At 42.4% G+C, this 17045-nt stretch overlaps 1 protein-coding gene across 2 annotated transcripts in view; it reads right to left on the reverse strand.

Annotated features, from left to right (window-relative positions):
• Positions 1-8298: 8298 nt before the first annotated feature.
• The window catches only part of DLGAP4 (DLG associated protein 4), a 166183-nt gene continuing 157436 nt past the window's right edge, over positions 8299-17045 (reverse strand). For both annotated transcript variants that reach the window (XM_075277536.1, XM_075277535.1), the window contains 2 exons: positions 13849-14001; positions 8299-9973 (listed from right to left, as the gene is read on the reverse strand). In XM_075277536.1, the coding sequence (XP_075133637.1) occupies positions 9749-9973; positions 13849-14001 (378 nt within the window). In that variant the 3' untranslated portion in view covers positions 8299-9748. The remainder of the gene's footprint in view (positions 9974-13848; positions 14002-17045) is intronic.

Genomic DNA, 17045 nt, shown 5'->3' on the forward strand with positions numbered 1-17045 from the left:
CCCCACCGCTGCCAGAGAAGTGTCTCCAAGCACCACCTCCTTCTTCGTCCGCCGCGTCATCTTCAATGTCTTCCGGTGCAGGCTCATAACTTCTAGCAGAGCAGACTGCGCAGGCGCATAGGCCACGGGAAAATGGCCGCTAACAATACTGTGCAAGCGGCCATTTTCCCATGACCTGTGCGCCTGCGCAGTCTGCTCTGCTCTGCTAGCAGTTACGAGCCTGTGCCAGAAGAAGACATTGAAGATTACGCAGCGGACGAAGAAGGAGGCGGTGCTTGGAGACACTTCTCTGGCAGCGGTGGGGGCGCCCTCGTTGCTGTTTGAGCGCTGGGGCCCACCCCCATTGCTGCAAGAGAACTCATTTGCATACCGGTAAAAAACAGTATTTCTGAGGAACGGCGCGGCGGAGACCACGTCTAAAGGTAAGAGACAATCAAATTGTACAGCGCTGCGGAATATGTTGGCGCTATATAAATAAAATGTATTATTATATTATAAGGCTATTCCGACGTCTTATCCACACAAAAAAAAAGTTTTAATGGTAGAATCCCTTTAAGGGTCAGAAAGAGATGTATAGAGAAGCTACTTCCAGTAGGTGGCCCTAAAGAGGCAGGTATTTTGGAACCTGCACTGTGACAGCACACAGAGTCTCTACAACTCAGTATTATGGACCGATAGGCGCTGCCTATGTAGCAATATGGTGCCTCCTCCCTGACAAGCACTTACAGTCCTATGAAAAAGTTTGGGCACCCCTATTAATCTTAATCATTTTTAGTTCTAAATATTTTGGTATTTGCAGCAGCCATTTCAGTTTGATATATCTAATAACTGATGGACACAGTAATATTTGAGGATTGAAATGAGGTTTATTGTACTAACATAAAATGTGCAATATGCATTAAACCAAAATTTGACCAGTGCAAAAGTATGGGCACCTCACTAGAAAAGTGACATTAATATTTAGTAGATCCTCCTTTTGCAAAGATAACAGCCTCTAGTCGCTTCCTGTAGCTATTAATCAGTTCCTGGATCCTGGATGAAGGTATTTTGGACCATTCCTCTTTACAAAACAATTCAAGTTCAGTTAAGTTTGATGGTCACCGAGCATGGACAGCCCGCTCTCGAATGATCTAAAAACAAAGATTGTTCAACATAGTTGTTCAGGGGAAGGATACAAAACGTTGTCTCAGAGATTTAACCTGTCAGTTTCCACTGTGAGGAACATAGTAAGGAAATGGAAGACCACAGGGACAGTTCTTGTTAAGCCCAGAAGTGGCAGGCCAAGAAAAATATCAGAAAGGCAGAGAAGAAGAATGGTGAGAACAGTCAAGGACAATCCACAGACCACCTCCAAAGAGCTGCAGCATCATCTTGCTGCAGATGGTGTCACTGTGCATCAGTCAACAATACAGCGCACTTTGCACAAGGAGAAGCTGTATGGGAGAGTGATGAGAAAGAAGCCGTTTCTGCAAGCACGCCACAAACAGAGTTGCCTGAGGTATGCAAAAGCACATTTGGACAAGCCAGCTTCATTTTGGAAGAAGGTCCTGTGGACTGATGAAACAAAGATTGAGTTGTTTGGTCATACAAAAAGGCGTTATGCATGGCGTCCAAAAAAAACAGCATTCCAAGAAAAACACTTGCTACCCACTGTAGAATTTGGTGGAGGTTCCATCATGCTTTCTGGCTGTGTGGCCAATGCCGGCATCGGGAATCTTGTTAAAGTTGAGAGTCGCATGGATTCCACTCAGTATCAGCAGATTATTGAGAATAATGTTCAAGAATCAGTGACGAAGTTGAAGTTATGCCGGGGATGGATATTTCAGCAAGACAATGATCCAAAACACCGCTCCAAATCGACTCAGGCATTCATTCAGAGGAACAATTACAATGTTCTGGAATGGCCATCCCAGTCCCCAGACCTGAATATCATTGAACATCTGGATGATTTGAAGCGGGGTGTCCATGCTCGGCGACCATCAAACCTAACTGAACTTGAATTGTTTTGTAAAGAGGAATGGTCCAAAATACCTTCATCCAGGATCCAGGAACTGATTAAAAGCTACAGGAAGCGACTAGAGGCTGTTATCTTTGCAAAAGGAGGATCTACTAAATATTAATGTCACTTTTCTGTAGAGGTGCCCATACTTTTGCACCGGTCAAATTTTGGTTTAATGCATATTGCACATTTTCTGTTAGTACAATAAACCTCATTTCAATCCTGAAATATTACTGTGTCCATCAGTTATTAGATATATCAAACTGAAATGGCTGTTGCAAACACCAAAATATTTAGAACTAAAAATGATTAAGATTAATAGGGGTGCCCAAACTTTTTCATAGGACTGTATTCTAGGCGAGAATACTTACACCACGCAGCAAGTCATGGATATATGCCACAATCGGACATGACCATGAATGCAGGAACTTTCTATGGTCTAGGACTTGTCAGAAAGCCAGCCATGATCTCCTTATTGTGGGCAGGTTATCATGGATGAAATTTATGCAAAACACCCCCAAAACTTTCACATGTGAATTTATCCTTTATACTGCTGTATATCAGAAAAACCTACAGGCTCTGACCGCAGCAAAACTCTGAATGTTACTTGCTTACCTAGCAAGTATAATAATCATGAATTGCATTATAATAGGTTACATAATAGCTTCAGTATGGTCCTACACATATAAGGAGCAGGGTAGCAAAAAAATAAGAGCTTCAATGTCTTTCTATGCAAAAATACATTCTATCTGTAGTATTTGTTTATAATCCCTTTAATAAATTTCTTAAAATTGTTAATTACTTTTCTTAATTTAGACAATGCTAAAATAAAGTTCATGTTAAAGGGATTCTATCATTAAAATGCTATTTTTTTTCTCCCTAACACGTAGGAATAGTCTTAAGAAAGGCTATTCTTCTTCTACCTTTAGATGTCTTCTCCGTGCCGCCGTTCAGTAGAAATCCGTTTTCTTCAGTATGCAAATGAGTTCTCTCGCAGCACTGGGGGCGTCCCCAATGCTGCGAGAGAAATCTCCAGCGCCGCCTCCATCTTCGTCTGGAACGACCTCTCTCCGCGTCTTCTTCCGGCGCTGGGTTCAAACTTCTACACATGCGCAGTCGGCTCTGCCATCGGGCCTCAGGCAGAGCCGATTGCACATGCCCGTGGCCATTTTTACACAGTAAGCTAGGGTAAGCAGCCACAAGAAAATTGCCGCGGGCATGCGTAGTTGGCTCTGCCTAGAAGTTTGAAGCCAGCGCCATTAGAAAACGCAGGGAGAGGCCGTTCCAGAAGAAGATGGAGGCATTGCTGGAGAGTTCTCTCACAGCATTGGGGACGCCCCCAGTTCTGTTTGAGTGCTGAGGACCGCCCCCAGTGCTGCGAGAGAACTCATTTGCATACCGAAGAAAACCTGGGATTTCTACCGAATGGCGGCGCGGAGAAGACATCTAAAGGTAGGAGAACAATAGCCTTTCTTAAGGCTATTCCTACATGTTAGGGAGAAAAAAATAGCATTTTAATGGTAGAATCCATTTAAATTATTTTGATCATCACATTACAATTTTTCAGGGATTTGCAGGAAGCATCTTAAAAAGCAAAGTGCGCTGAACAGAAAGCCTTTATCTTGTGGGAAAAGGTTTCAATATAATTTGTATTTCATTGATCTACAGTCATGGCCAAAAATTTTGAGAATGATACAAATATTAATTTTTACAAAGTCTACTGCTTCAGTTTTTCTAATGGCAATTTGCATATACTCCAGAATGTTATAAATAGTGATCAGCTTAACAGCAATTACTTGCAAAGTCAATATTTGCCTAGAAAATGAACTTTATCCCCCAAAACACATTTCAACATCATTGCAGCCCTGCCATAAAAGGACCAGCTAACATCGTTTCAGTGATTGCTCCATTAACACAGGTGTGGGTGTTGATGAGGACAGGGCTGGAGATCAATCTGTCATGATTAAGTAAGAATGACACCACTGGACACTTTAAAAGGAGGCTGGTGCTTGGCATCATTGTTTCTCTTCTGTTAACCATGGTTATGTCTAAAGAAACACGTGCAGTCATCATTGCACTACACAAAAATGGCCTAACAGGGAAGAGTATCGCAGCTAGAAAGATTGCACCTCAGTCAACAATCTATCGCATCATCAAAAATTTCAAGGAGAGAGGTTCCAATGTTGGCAAAAAAGTTCCAGGACGCCCAAGAAAGACCAGCAAGCGCCAGGACCGTCTCTTAAAAGTGTTTCAGCTGCGGGATCGGGCAACCAGCCGTGCAGAGCTTGCTCAGGAATGGCGGAGACTCTTGGAGCAAGGCCTGGTCTCAAGGAGCGCAGCAAAGAAGCCACTTCTCTCCAGAAAAAAACATCAGGGACAGACTGATATTCTGCAAAAGGTACAGGTAGTGGACTGCTGAGGACTGGGGTAAAGTCATTTTCTCTGATGAATCCCCTTTTCGATTGTTTGGGACATCTGGAAAACAGCTTATTCGGAGAAGACGAGGTGAGCGCTACCACCAGTCTTGTCTCATGCCAATTGTAAAGCATCCTGAAACCATTCATGTGTGGGGTTGCTTCTCAGCCAAGGGAATCGGCACTCTCACAGTCTTGCCTAAAAACACAGCCATGAATAAAGAATGGTACCAGAATGTCCTCCAATATCAACTTCTCCCAACCGTCCAAGAGCAGTTTGGCGATCAACAATGCCTTCTCCAGCATGATGGAGCACCTTGCCATAAAGCAAAGGTGATAACTAAATGGCTCAGGGAACAAAACAGAGATTTTGGGTCCATGGCCTGGAAACTCCCCAGATCTTAATCCCATTGAGAACCTACAAATTCTGACAAAATGCAAGCATTGATTGTGCAAGAATGGACTGCTATCAGTCAGGATTTGGTCCAGAAGTTGCTTGAGAGCATACCAGGGAGAATTGCAGAGATCCTGAAGAAGAAGGGTCAACACTGCAAATATTGACTTGCTGCATTAACTCATTCTAACTGCCAATATAAGCTTTTGTTACTCATAATATGATTGCAATTCTATTTCTGTATGTGATAAAAACATCTGACAAACACACATAAAAACCAGAGGGCAGTAGATCATGTGAAAATAGAAGATTTGTGTAATTCTCAAAACTTTTGGCCATGACTGTAAATCTGTGATCATTCTGAGTTTAGGAGTATAGTGGGCAGCTCTGATCAGTGAGATCCCCTTTTCTTGAAGATACAATTTTGACAGCGAAGGTACATTACTATGGTAGTAGAAGACGTAGCGTGGCCGACAAGGAATGCTAATTATTAAAGAATTTTTCTGGGCTAAATATATTGATGACGTCCCCCCAGTCCTGCCTTTCCTCCTTCCCATTTCTCTCTCCTTCTCCCTTTCCTTCTTTATTCCCCTCACTCTTCTCTGCTCTTGGTCCTATCTCATTGTGCTCTTATTCATAACATGCCTTGGGCGCCATTACCTCTTCTTTCCTACATGAAGTTATGTACCTATACATGCCTTATTTTTTTCATATATTTATAGTTTTGTTTTTTTCTGGTTTGAGCTTGTACCTTCTCTATGTGTCAAAATCAACAAAATCTGTATTAATAAAGAAAAAAAATACTGATAATCTATTAAGGATAGGTCATCAATATCAGAAAGCTCAGAGTCAGATACTGGGCACTTCCACTGATCAATGTCGTCTGTTCTCACCAGCTGAGGTACAGAGAATGGAGTAGAAAGCAGACAGCTCCCTTCTGAGTACAGAGCAAACCAAGCCACTGTAGCTTAGCTCATATACATTAGAATGGTAGCTAAGCTGCAGTACCTGGTCTGACCACTACACAGAGAACAGAGCTGTCTGCTTCCTGCTCCATTCTCTGTATATCAGCTGCTGAGAACAGCTGATAGGTGTCAGACCCCAACTATTCTGATACTGAGGATAGGTCATCAATACTTGTAACCCAGAAAGCCCCTTTACCTTTAAACAAGCATTAAAAAAGTCACACAGCATAAAGGGTTTGTCTACAATTATTAAGAAGGGTGGTTTGTTTTTTTAATTGTTTTATTTTTTTAGAGCCATACTTGTAAATGAATTGTTTCTACTTCTGCAGCTCAAACATGGTGTACATAGAAGAGACCGGTCCTCATCACGGTGCCAGATTTTTTTCCACTCAGTACAGAAGGTAGTGTTGTTTTCCCCCTTTCAGGACCCTCTGACCAATTCCTAACCATCATCATCCCCATCCAACAACCAAAGGGATAAGAGATATCTATAAGCTGCCATCAGGGGTGGGACTAGTGCCAATGCCTGGAACAGGTGTCCTGACTTTAGGCAGCACCAGTATTTTGTGTGTAGCGGCACATAAAAGTCCTTTGGGGTCTGATTTAGTTTTCAGGGACCGGTGTGGGGTTTGCATGAATTTGCATTTATGTCGTTGGGGTAAACACTACTGGTCTGCGGTATTATTTAAATTGTAGAGGACTGGTCTGGTGTCTATATTCATTATAGGGGGACTAGTCTGTTGCATTTATTGTAGGGGACTTGGTGTAGCATTTGCATTCATTATGAGGGACTTGGTCTAGGGTCTGTATTTAATTGTGGGGAACTGGTCTGGAACTTTATGGGACTGGTCTGGTGTCTGCATTCATTATAGTGCACTGGTTTAGAATCTGCATTCATTACACCAGACTTATCTGGTTTCTGCATTCATTATAGGGGACTTGTCTGGTGTCTGCATTCATTATAGGGGACTTGGTCTAGGGTCTGTATTTAATTGTAGGGGACTGGTTTGGTGTATGAATTACTTTTAGGGACTGGTCTGATTTCTGCATTAATTATGAGGGGCTTTTCTGGGGTATGATTTAAACTTTATGGGACCGGTCTGGTGTCTGCATTTATTATACCGGACTGGTTTAGGATCTGCATTCATTAGACCAGACTTGTCTGGTGTCTGCATTCATTGTAGGGGACTTGTCTGGTGTCTGCATTCATTATAGGGGACTAGTCTATAGCATTCATTGTAGGGGACTTGTCTGGTGTCTGCATTCATTATAGGGGACTAGTCTATAGCATCCATTGTAGGGGACTTGGCTGGTGTCTGCATTCATTACAGGGGACTTGGTCTAGGGTCTGTATTTAATTGTGGGGGACTGGTTTGGGGTATGAATTACTTTTAGGGACTGGTCTGATTTTTGCATTAATTATGAGGGGCTTTTCTGGGGTATGATTTAAACTTTATGGGACTGGTCTGGTGTCTGCATTCATTACACCGAAATAGTTTAGGATCTGCATTCATTATACCGGACTGGTTTAGGATCTGCATTGATTATAGGGTACTGGTTTAGGATCTGCATTGATTATAGGGTACTGGTTTAGGATCTGCATTGATTATAGGGTACTGGTTTAGGATCTGCATTCATTATAGGGTACTGGTTTAGGATCTGCATTCATTATAGGGTACTGGTGTAGGATCTGCATTCATTATAGGGTACTGGTGTAGGATCTGCATTCATTATAGGGTACTGGTGTAGGATCTGCATTCATTATACCGGACTGGTCTGAGGTCTGTATTCATTTTACCGGACGGGTCTGGGGTCTGCATTCATTTTAGGGTTCTGAATTAATATTAGAATGTCACTTTATTCCTGATCCTGGAAAAACTCTTCAGGTCACAACACCAATTTCAGTTGGATATTTTATAGCAGAAAAATACAATAGTGGTGTCACTAAAACCCAGTTGTTCACATTCGCTGAGAACAGACATGTTCTGAACTAACTCTAAAAGCTCTAAGATGCACGGACACGTTGGGGGTCTCTATCGTCCATTAACAAAAAAATAAATAAATGGAATACTGTATGTGAACTGTATCCTCTAAATTTGTAATAATACTATATATTAAAAAAAATAAAATAAACACACATGCATGATATTTACGAACTGGACACATCAATTGCTCTGCAGCGTGACCTATCTGAAGACTCATAATATATCTCTATATATAAATAGCCCTTTGTGTGATTACATCGCTCTGGATGTATCGTCCACAGAACATCACAGTCTCGCTGCCATTGATAGAGAGGAGAAGAAGAATCAGCAACCCATATTTTTGGCATGTTCAGTCCGCAAGTATGCAGTAACTCCACCCACTTGTGTGACATCATCATTCCATCTGATAATGTAACGGGATGCATAATAAGATTAGTGAGTGTAAAATACATTTATAAACAGGCAGGACCTTATACAGCGGACCCGCTTTGCTACAAATTCCTTATTCCAGGCACAGCATGAATACAGTCAATTCCACATCTCAGGCTCTATTGCTCTTTATTGGGTGCGCCCCTAAGAATAGATTTTTTTTTTTCCAAAATTCCAAAACATCTGAATTTTTTTTTCTTTTTTATTTAAACTTTTTTTTTTTGTCCTAAAAATCCTGTTTCCACGTTTGCAAAACGTGAAGTTCATTCCTGTCCGTGTCACGTGGGGAAGAAACCTACAATCTTAAGTGATGTCATCAATCATAGAAGTGGGCTGGGGGAAAAAAAAATAACATAAAAGGAGTTCATGATGTCACCGGTTTATGATACTCAGCATCATTATACAGTGTGACCTGCTCTTTAGCATCTGCATTCTCAGCATCACCTTACTGTACAATACGTATATTTGTTGATGTAGGTTGACAAGGTATAGGATACCTGGTATCGCTATACGCAGAGGTGTTTTCATTGGTGTGCAGAAAGACCACATCGTACAACGAGGTTGCATATTATTGGTGAACAGATACTCGGCATCATTATACAGCGCAGCATGTTGAAGGTTAATGTATAGAGATACTTAGCATCATGATAGTGCCATGAGAGCCAGACGTATTGAGATACTATGCATCAGCACAGTTTAGTGGGTTCACTATTAGTGGACAGGGAAAGGGCGGGCGGTGATCTCATATAGTACAGTGTGCTTTGTTTCTCCTCACATTGCTGGCCTAGCTTGCAGATTGGAGATTTCCACCCGCAAATATATTGTCTTCACTGGGTCTAAATCATAAGGACATTCACAATTAGCAGAAAAAGCGAATCATCTGCTAGTGAAGTCAGCAATGCATTGCTGTGATTGTACAGAGCTAACCATGACTGCCCTCTGCTGGGAGCACAGCACAGCGTCTACATATTCTGCAGAGCAACCTGTATGACTACCAATGCATCGCAAGCCGTCGGTCTACTCCAACAGATCAAATTTAGGGCTGTAGGAGCAAGTGTTTCATCAGAATCATACAACCGCATGCTCCTGCTTTAAAGAGGAGAGGAGAGGGATGCTAAGGGTGGGGTTTGTTCCTTATTGCAATAGGTGCTACTTATCACAGACAAGGGGTGATACAAAGATGGCGGACTGTCCAAAACCAGGGTGCAGTCTTTGTGCAATTGTGAGATTTTGGGGTGCCTTATTGCCTCGGCCCAGATAAGGAAAGGGGTAGTGGGGCTGCATAACAGGGATACCCCTTCCAAAAACCTTCTACTTTGGGTCTCTTCCCCACAAAGACATGAAAAATCTCCTTAATTTTAAGAATAATTAGTTGAAAAGTCCTGGCACACCATCTGTGGAACCCTCCTGACAGCACCGCGTGACTGCCAGATTTAGCCGCCTAGAAGTAGCGTGCTCTTGTGCCTTTCTCCCTGTGTCTCCCACTTGAGTCTGTCAGTAAGTCTATAGTTGCCAAGACCCTCCATTTCCCCATGATTGGCACACCAGAGGCTCTCTATGTCTCAGAGCCGCGTCTGTGCCTCTGGCACATAGATCTCGATGCTGTCCGCACTCTCTGTAGCAGAATTCTGGCGCACCGAGGCTGCTCTTTTGGCTGCCATCAGCCTCTTGCGGGCTTCTTGTCGCTGCTTGTCACTGTTGGAGGGGCCAGGTGCCTTGTCACGACTCAGGGGAGGCTTGGGTCGGGCTGGCTTCTTTGGCACAGGGGGAGGGGGCCTTTTTATCTCCTGTGAAGTGGAAAGATAAAAACAATCAGTTTTTTTTTAATGTTTTATTCTTTTTAGTTATTCATTTTGTCTTTCTCACTATATATTTAATATTTTGTAACATACCCATTACACAGCAGTAGTAACGTGTGATATTTGTGCATGTTAGGAATGCTACAATAGTGAGAATTAAAGGGGTTGTCCAGGAAATACAGTTTTTTTTCCCCCTAGAGGCCGGGGAAGCGCCCTGAGGCTTGATTCGGCAGGAGCTCTCGCTGCACATGACCACTAAGGCCAATCAACCGGACGTCACAGGCGACTTATGTGAGTGACGTCACCATTGCTTTCTTTAGTCCACTGATTGGCCTCTGTATACACGTGTAATGAGCACCAAAAAAAATCCCCTGGTCACCGCTGACCAGTATGTTTTTTTTTTTTTTTTTTTCACCTCCCCAGCCTCCAGGAAAAAAAACCTGTATTTCCTGGACAATTCCTTTAAGCCCCAGACCATATCTGCGTTCGGGGATTCTGTTCCCCTGTACACATGAAAAATATGGAGACAAAAGCACTGAAAGCAAGACTTTTCTCTCCGCATTTGTTGTGCAGAAACCAAGCGGAAACCACACAGACCCCATTATAGTCTATGGGGTCTGCGGGTTTTCTCAGGTAACTGCTTTTTATATGCGGATTAGGTTTTTGTTCTCAGGGTCCCCAAGCAGACCCCTGAATGGAAATCCAAACGCAGATGTGAACCTAGCCTAAGACAAACAGTACTTTTGTGTTTGGGGCCCTGTATCCCTACTCAAAATAAACAGCAGGCTGACGTGTTCAGGGCAAAACTGAAAAATCTCTGTTGCAGTAACCGCCAAAACTTGTTGGGTGAAGCCCAGCCTATTCATCTGTCAGTTGCAGTCTAAAAGGACGGACATTTTGATGGAATCCATTATAGTGAATGGGGTCCGCTGGCACTCGCTGATTTGATGATCCATGTGTCAGATGTTCTGGTCTTCTGACAGATCAGAGCAACGGACACAATAGTGCAGATGTGAACAGAATAAGGGTAAGTTCACACTGTGATTTTTGGTCCGGAACCCGAGGCGGCCGACCAAAAGCCAGGTAGCCGTGACTGAAAGCCGCTGCACTGCACCGACATGCTGATAACATAATGGGGCAGATTTACTAATCTTGTCTAAGTGAATTTCAGCTCTGAAAAAAAGCCTCCCATTGACTTCAATAGGAGGCTTTTTTTTTTTTTTTTCAGCGCTGAAATTCTACACCAAATTTCTCACCATTTTCCTCCGTGTGAATGGACCCTAATATTTACATTGTAGATAGTCTAAAAATGTGCCAGATTTATCCTGACTAGCTGAAGTGCTCACAGCCAAAATTTTGCTCTACAATTCTGGTGCACTGTAGCATTTTAAGCCACTCCTCCTTGCCAAGGAAAGGGTAAAATAGGACAGATAGAGTAAACTGGTCTAAAAGCAAATCCATTTAGTCACCCATACCAACCAATCACATCTTATGGCAACCTATCACAATGCAGCTTTTATTTTTCAGGAGCAGAATACAAAATGACAGCTGCGCTGTGATTGATTGCTATGGAAGATTCAAATAAAATCTATCTCAATGGCAGTCTTCATAACCCCATCAAGCTTTCCACTGGGCCGTGAGGCCGGACTGAAATCTATGCCAGTTTGTAGCTGGTGTATATTTCCATTAGATTTCCCAGAATGCGCTCACTACACCCCCTTTTTTGGGATAGTGGCATGGGCAACATAAATGTGGTATAAAATTACATTTGCCCCAATGTGTCTAACACACTAAATAAATATGGTGCACTGTCTTTAGTAAATCTGCGCCGATTCTGAGCTCTCCTCTTGTCTTCTTGCCCTAACAAGAAGAGGTCTTTTTAAAAAATATATATATATATATAAATAAAAAAAAAAAAATATATATATATATATATATATATATATATATATATATATATATTTTATTTTTTCTGCATTCTAATATCTAGTTATATCTCCATTATAGGTCACTATTAGAGATGAGCGAATAGTATTCGATCGAATACCCCCCTTTGCATAGTTATTGGTGTACTCAGTCGAATACCACGTGGGAAAAATTCGAATCCCCTCCCACCTTCCCTGGCACATTTTTTTTTACAACAATAACTATGCAGGGGAGGTATTCGATCGAATATACTCATCTCTAGTCACCATCGAAACAACTTTTTTCAGTACGGACATCATGATGATGTTCCATACTCTTCAGGTTTTCCAATGACGTCATCAAATATAGAATCATAGACTGAGGTTCTGTGGCTGTATGTTGCGAATACGTTCTGGCGGGGCTGAGACATAATGTTTTTTTCCACAGGAGGAATAGGCTGAGGCTACGCTGTAGAGAAAGCAGGCAGCAGCTGCTCGGAGGGGAGCGATGTATTTGTGGGAATTTGGAAAAATGTCAGGACTAAGTCATGCATGAAGGATACTGTGCTAATGAAAAGACATATGGAGAGCAGCAAAACGGCTCCAAATACTTATTAAGGGCACCAGTTTCACCAAGGCCGTGCTCTGGGCTCCCAGTGTTTATATGGCACAGCACAGAAACGAAAATTAAACTCGGAAATAGAAGTCCTTGCGTTATGACGAGTCTTAAAATTCTATGCGTTTGTATCTCAAAAAAACATCATGATACTTGCACTGTACACGCGTCCAAGTACCTTTATTTAGATAAAGTAGCTCATAGCTAGTCGGGTATGACACTAGTAACTAAAATGGCTGCGGGCGCCATCCTGTATGATAAACATGTCCTAGTATGTGTCGCCACAAAAAGACCTATTTTTCAATCAAAATCAACTTATTTTTAAAGAATGTTTGGTGAGGGTTTAAACATTTTTCATGTTACTATCTAGATTTAAAAAAAAAAAAAAAAAAATTACAGCTCTGACTCTGGCCACTAAGCCAAATAATATACTACAACTTCCTGTTTTCTTTGCAGCAGTCGTCTCATTTACAGTACACTGATGATCACAGCTATCATGTATATGTAGATAAGACTCAGAATCCACCTTTCAGAATAAGTGATTGAATTGCTTATCTACTTCCCTCTCTGTGCAATGATCTCTGCAGAGGTCACAAAGCATGACTAGAAAACTCTCCCATAGACGGCAAAAGGGTCTGCACCAGACCAATGTGTATGGCCCATGGTCCATCTCCAAGAGACTGGAAGTCAGAATATTTTAGGCTTAGTGGTAAGAGTTGCAAGATTTGTAGTTTTTTTTTTTTTTACTAAAAAGAGATAACATAAAAAATTAAAAACAAAATAATCAAAAAATCTTTAAAAACATATTTAATATAAAAATGTGACTTTAAAAAAAAACCAGGTCATTTTCTGGCGACACTTTCCCTAACTAGGATGGTTTACGTGCTGTTCCAGACCTATCGGGGTTGTGCCCAGTATCATTCCCTTCTTTACTATAGTCCTGCTAACTAGTCAAAACAAGCTCCTGTAGCTAACTAAGGGTATTCTGGAGGCATAATATTAATTGCTTTTGCCTCTTCACTACTTACCGAGCACAGTGTATAGTGGTTTTGATTAGTATTGCAGCTCAGGCCCATTCATTTGCATGGGCCTGAGCTGAAGCTTGTCCATGAGAAGACGAAGTGGAGCTCAAAATCATAGTCTTGGAAAATCACTTTAAAATATATTTCAGGGCAAGTACCTTACTCTGTTAGCTTTTTTTTTTGTAGGTTTTATTTTTAATGCATGTATTTTTTCGCCTAACTCACACAGAATCGGGAAGACAGGACATCTCCTTTTCAATGTAAAGGCCCTTGGACACATCAGAATCATTGTATCAGGTTTACCTAGAACACAATACTTACATTTCTATCAGGGGTCTCGCTCAATGCCCAGCCATTGGCTTTGAGCTGGAAGAGTTCATCAAATTTCATGCTAATATCTTCTATAGAAAGCTGTAACAGGTCCCAGAATCCAGCAAGGTCCTGTGCTGATGGACGTGGGTTGGAGTTCGGGTTCTGGAAAGCAGAAATACAGGGTGAAGAGTGAATGGCTTTCTTAAATCATTCCATTTTTCGCCGTTCCATCCAGATAAATGTGAGAACATACATCATGAATAAAACTTCTGACACGCTGAGACATATACATCCCCCACAGGAATATGAGATCAGCTGTGCCGTTCAGCTAAACCCACTCACTTAGACGGTGCCACATGGCCATCCGTGTGCCAGGGGATTTGTGTGTCCTCAGACTCTCCTGCCCCTTGCACCTTCTCCCAGCACTGACCGCCATGTACGGCCGGCCATCTTTGTGCACTACAATGTGGAACAATACGGCTATTACCGGCTGTTATAGTCTTCCTCCTCCACGTCTTTCAACAATACAGGTTTATATAATCTCGCCCAAGAAGCGCACGTGGGCTAATCTGTATATGAGTCATACCGTCAATGACAGAATCGCTTGTTCTACACAGTATCCTGTAAAACTGGTCTACTGGGTTATCTGATAGCATAATGTACATAGGACATAAGCAATATGTGGTATTATTATACATAATACAGGGTGGGCACGGCAAATACAACCCTGGGCCAGGACAAACACTGCCATGTTTCCCTTGTGCGGTTTGTATGGAATATTGCCTATTGGGCCTATCCACTAACACGGTCTTAAAGTAAAACAGCCTATGGCAACCAATCTCAACGTAGTCATTTAAAGGGGTTCTCCGGGAATAGGCCAAAATGTAAAAACTCAGGGTACCTGCCCTACCTACATCCTCTTAGCAAGATGCAGGAGCTGGTTTTGCCTCAAGGGGTAGCTTTATGGGAAAAAAAAATGGCTGCCAATACTCTTTTATACATAAAACCTATCCTAGATGGGTTCTCTCATGCTGGAACGGAGGAGGTGGACTAGGGATAGAGTTGGGGCGAGGCATAATACCGTTTCCGTTCAGACGGTATTGGCCCGATAGGATTTCTGGGGCAGTGACCATGGCGGATCTACCAGATGGTGGAGCAGTAATAGCAGAAGATGGTGGAGCAGTACAACCTTCTCATCTTCTGGTCACTGCCTGACCCTGGTACATCACGTGAATAGAAACCATAATATTAAGCCCCGCAGTCAACTTCACACAGCAGTGCTTTGATTCTCCGCTCTAATAATAGGGAACCTGCCATAGAGAAGAGTAGTGGCGGCCATTTTATCATACTCATACCCCTAGAGGCAAAGCAAGCGCCTGCATCTTACTAAGAGGATGCACTAGGTATCAGGGCAGGTACACAGACATCTCTTAATTTTTAGGCTCATTCCTAGAGAACCCCTTTAAGAAATTCATAAGGCCCATGGCCTTGTTCCCAGTAGAGTGGCACACTTTGTGGAAGACAACCACATACATGGACACCTGTCGGGAATTTTTGCGCAACTCAATGCGAAAATTATTCCAACTTTTAATACGGATGACCTATCTTTATGATAGATCATCAATATCAGACTGATGGGGGGTCAGACTCCTGGACAACTTTGCTGATCAGCTGCTTAAAGGGGCCATGGCCCTTTAATCCCCTTCAAATTTCCAGAACAGTAATACTATCCTTGGATTTGGGTGCAGCATGTGACAGCCTGTACTCCATTAAAGGGTTACACAGCGTTTAGGGTCTCAAAAGCAATTCAATGGTCACGTCTCGATAGATTTCTTCATTGACAAACCATAAGCAGTTGTCTGGGAAGAGAGTCCAATCCCCGGCCATAGACAGCTTATGGAGCAGCATGTGCATTACACTTGGTTTATTTGAGGACTATTTATAGGACATTACAGAGCAATAGGAAATCTCTGTATAGCAGATTAAAAGAAATAACCAAATTTCCAATATTATGTTCTTGTGTACAATCCCCAAAGGCTTTTCTCCATTGTTAAAATACCCCAGGAATAATGCCGGAAATCCGGCTGTGTGAGAGTTACTTTGATAGATGACTGAATAAGCGCTATACTTCATTGCACCGCAACAATAGTGTACATTAGAAGACGTGTATTTTTCCATGGCTTGTCTCATGACTTCCGATGTCTTAAAGTGCATAATGGAAGACTCTGCTCAAAGGGACTGTAATATTCCGTACAGACAAGGAGATACATTAATAGTATTCTGACGAATTGCAGTGTACATAATGACGCTATTATAAAGGGAATATGATGGTTGTATCGCCCTTTATAGCACACACTACCTATAAGGCTGGGTTCACACCAGTATTCTCACTTCTGGTTTTCTGCACCATTTTAGGTGAAAAAACAAATAAAGCACCGTGTTGGTTTCATGAATGGTGCCCAATGGACCTCATGGACTATACGAAAGTCCAACATGTTACCATCTGGGAGTCCAACATTTTGGAAAGAACGTGCAAGGCAATCGCCTAATGGAACCTGCGACGTATATGTGAACAAAGCCTATGGGGAATGAGTTTTAAGGGGTGTTCCCATTTCAGTATTTAAGGCTACATCCATGCCAGAAATATAGTACCTGATAGATGTGGGTTCCACCTCTGGGAGTCACATCTATCCTGACAAAGGGGCCTGCACCTTAAGGCTGAGTTCACACTGAGGCTGGTCTTGCACGGCCGTTATGATTTTACGGTCCGCAAGTTGCTGATCAGCAACATAGACTCCGCAGACGCTCGTAAACTGCCGCACTCGCCCATAGAATTCTATGGGCGAATCCGTGCAGTGCCGCAATTCACGGCCATTATGGACATGTTCTATAAATTGCGGACCACGGTTGCAGCCCGGCCACACCACAGATAATATAACCGGTGGTGTAAGAGGCTGCGTTGAATATAATGTGTCTGCAAATGGTCCGCCATTGAAAACCCTCAATTGAGGACTTACATTACGGCCGTGTAAGACCAGCCTGAGTTTTTTGGTCAGGAAACTGACTCAAATTCCTCCTCCTAAAAACGCCTCACCATAGGATTGTATGGTGAGGCGTTTTTTGAAGGAGGAATTTGAGTCAGTTTCCTGACCAAAAAACTCCATGTGAACTCAGCCTTTAATTCACCCACCTTCTAGCAATAAGGA

Source organism: Leptodactylus fuscus, chromosome 6 (genome assembly GCF_031893055.1).
Source record: "Leptodactylus fuscus isolate aLepFus1 chromosome 6, aLepFus1.hap2, whole genome shotgun sequence".
Taxonomy (NCBI): Eukaryota; Metazoa; Chordata; class Amphibia; order Anura; family Leptodactylidae; genus Leptodactylus; species Leptodactylus fuscus.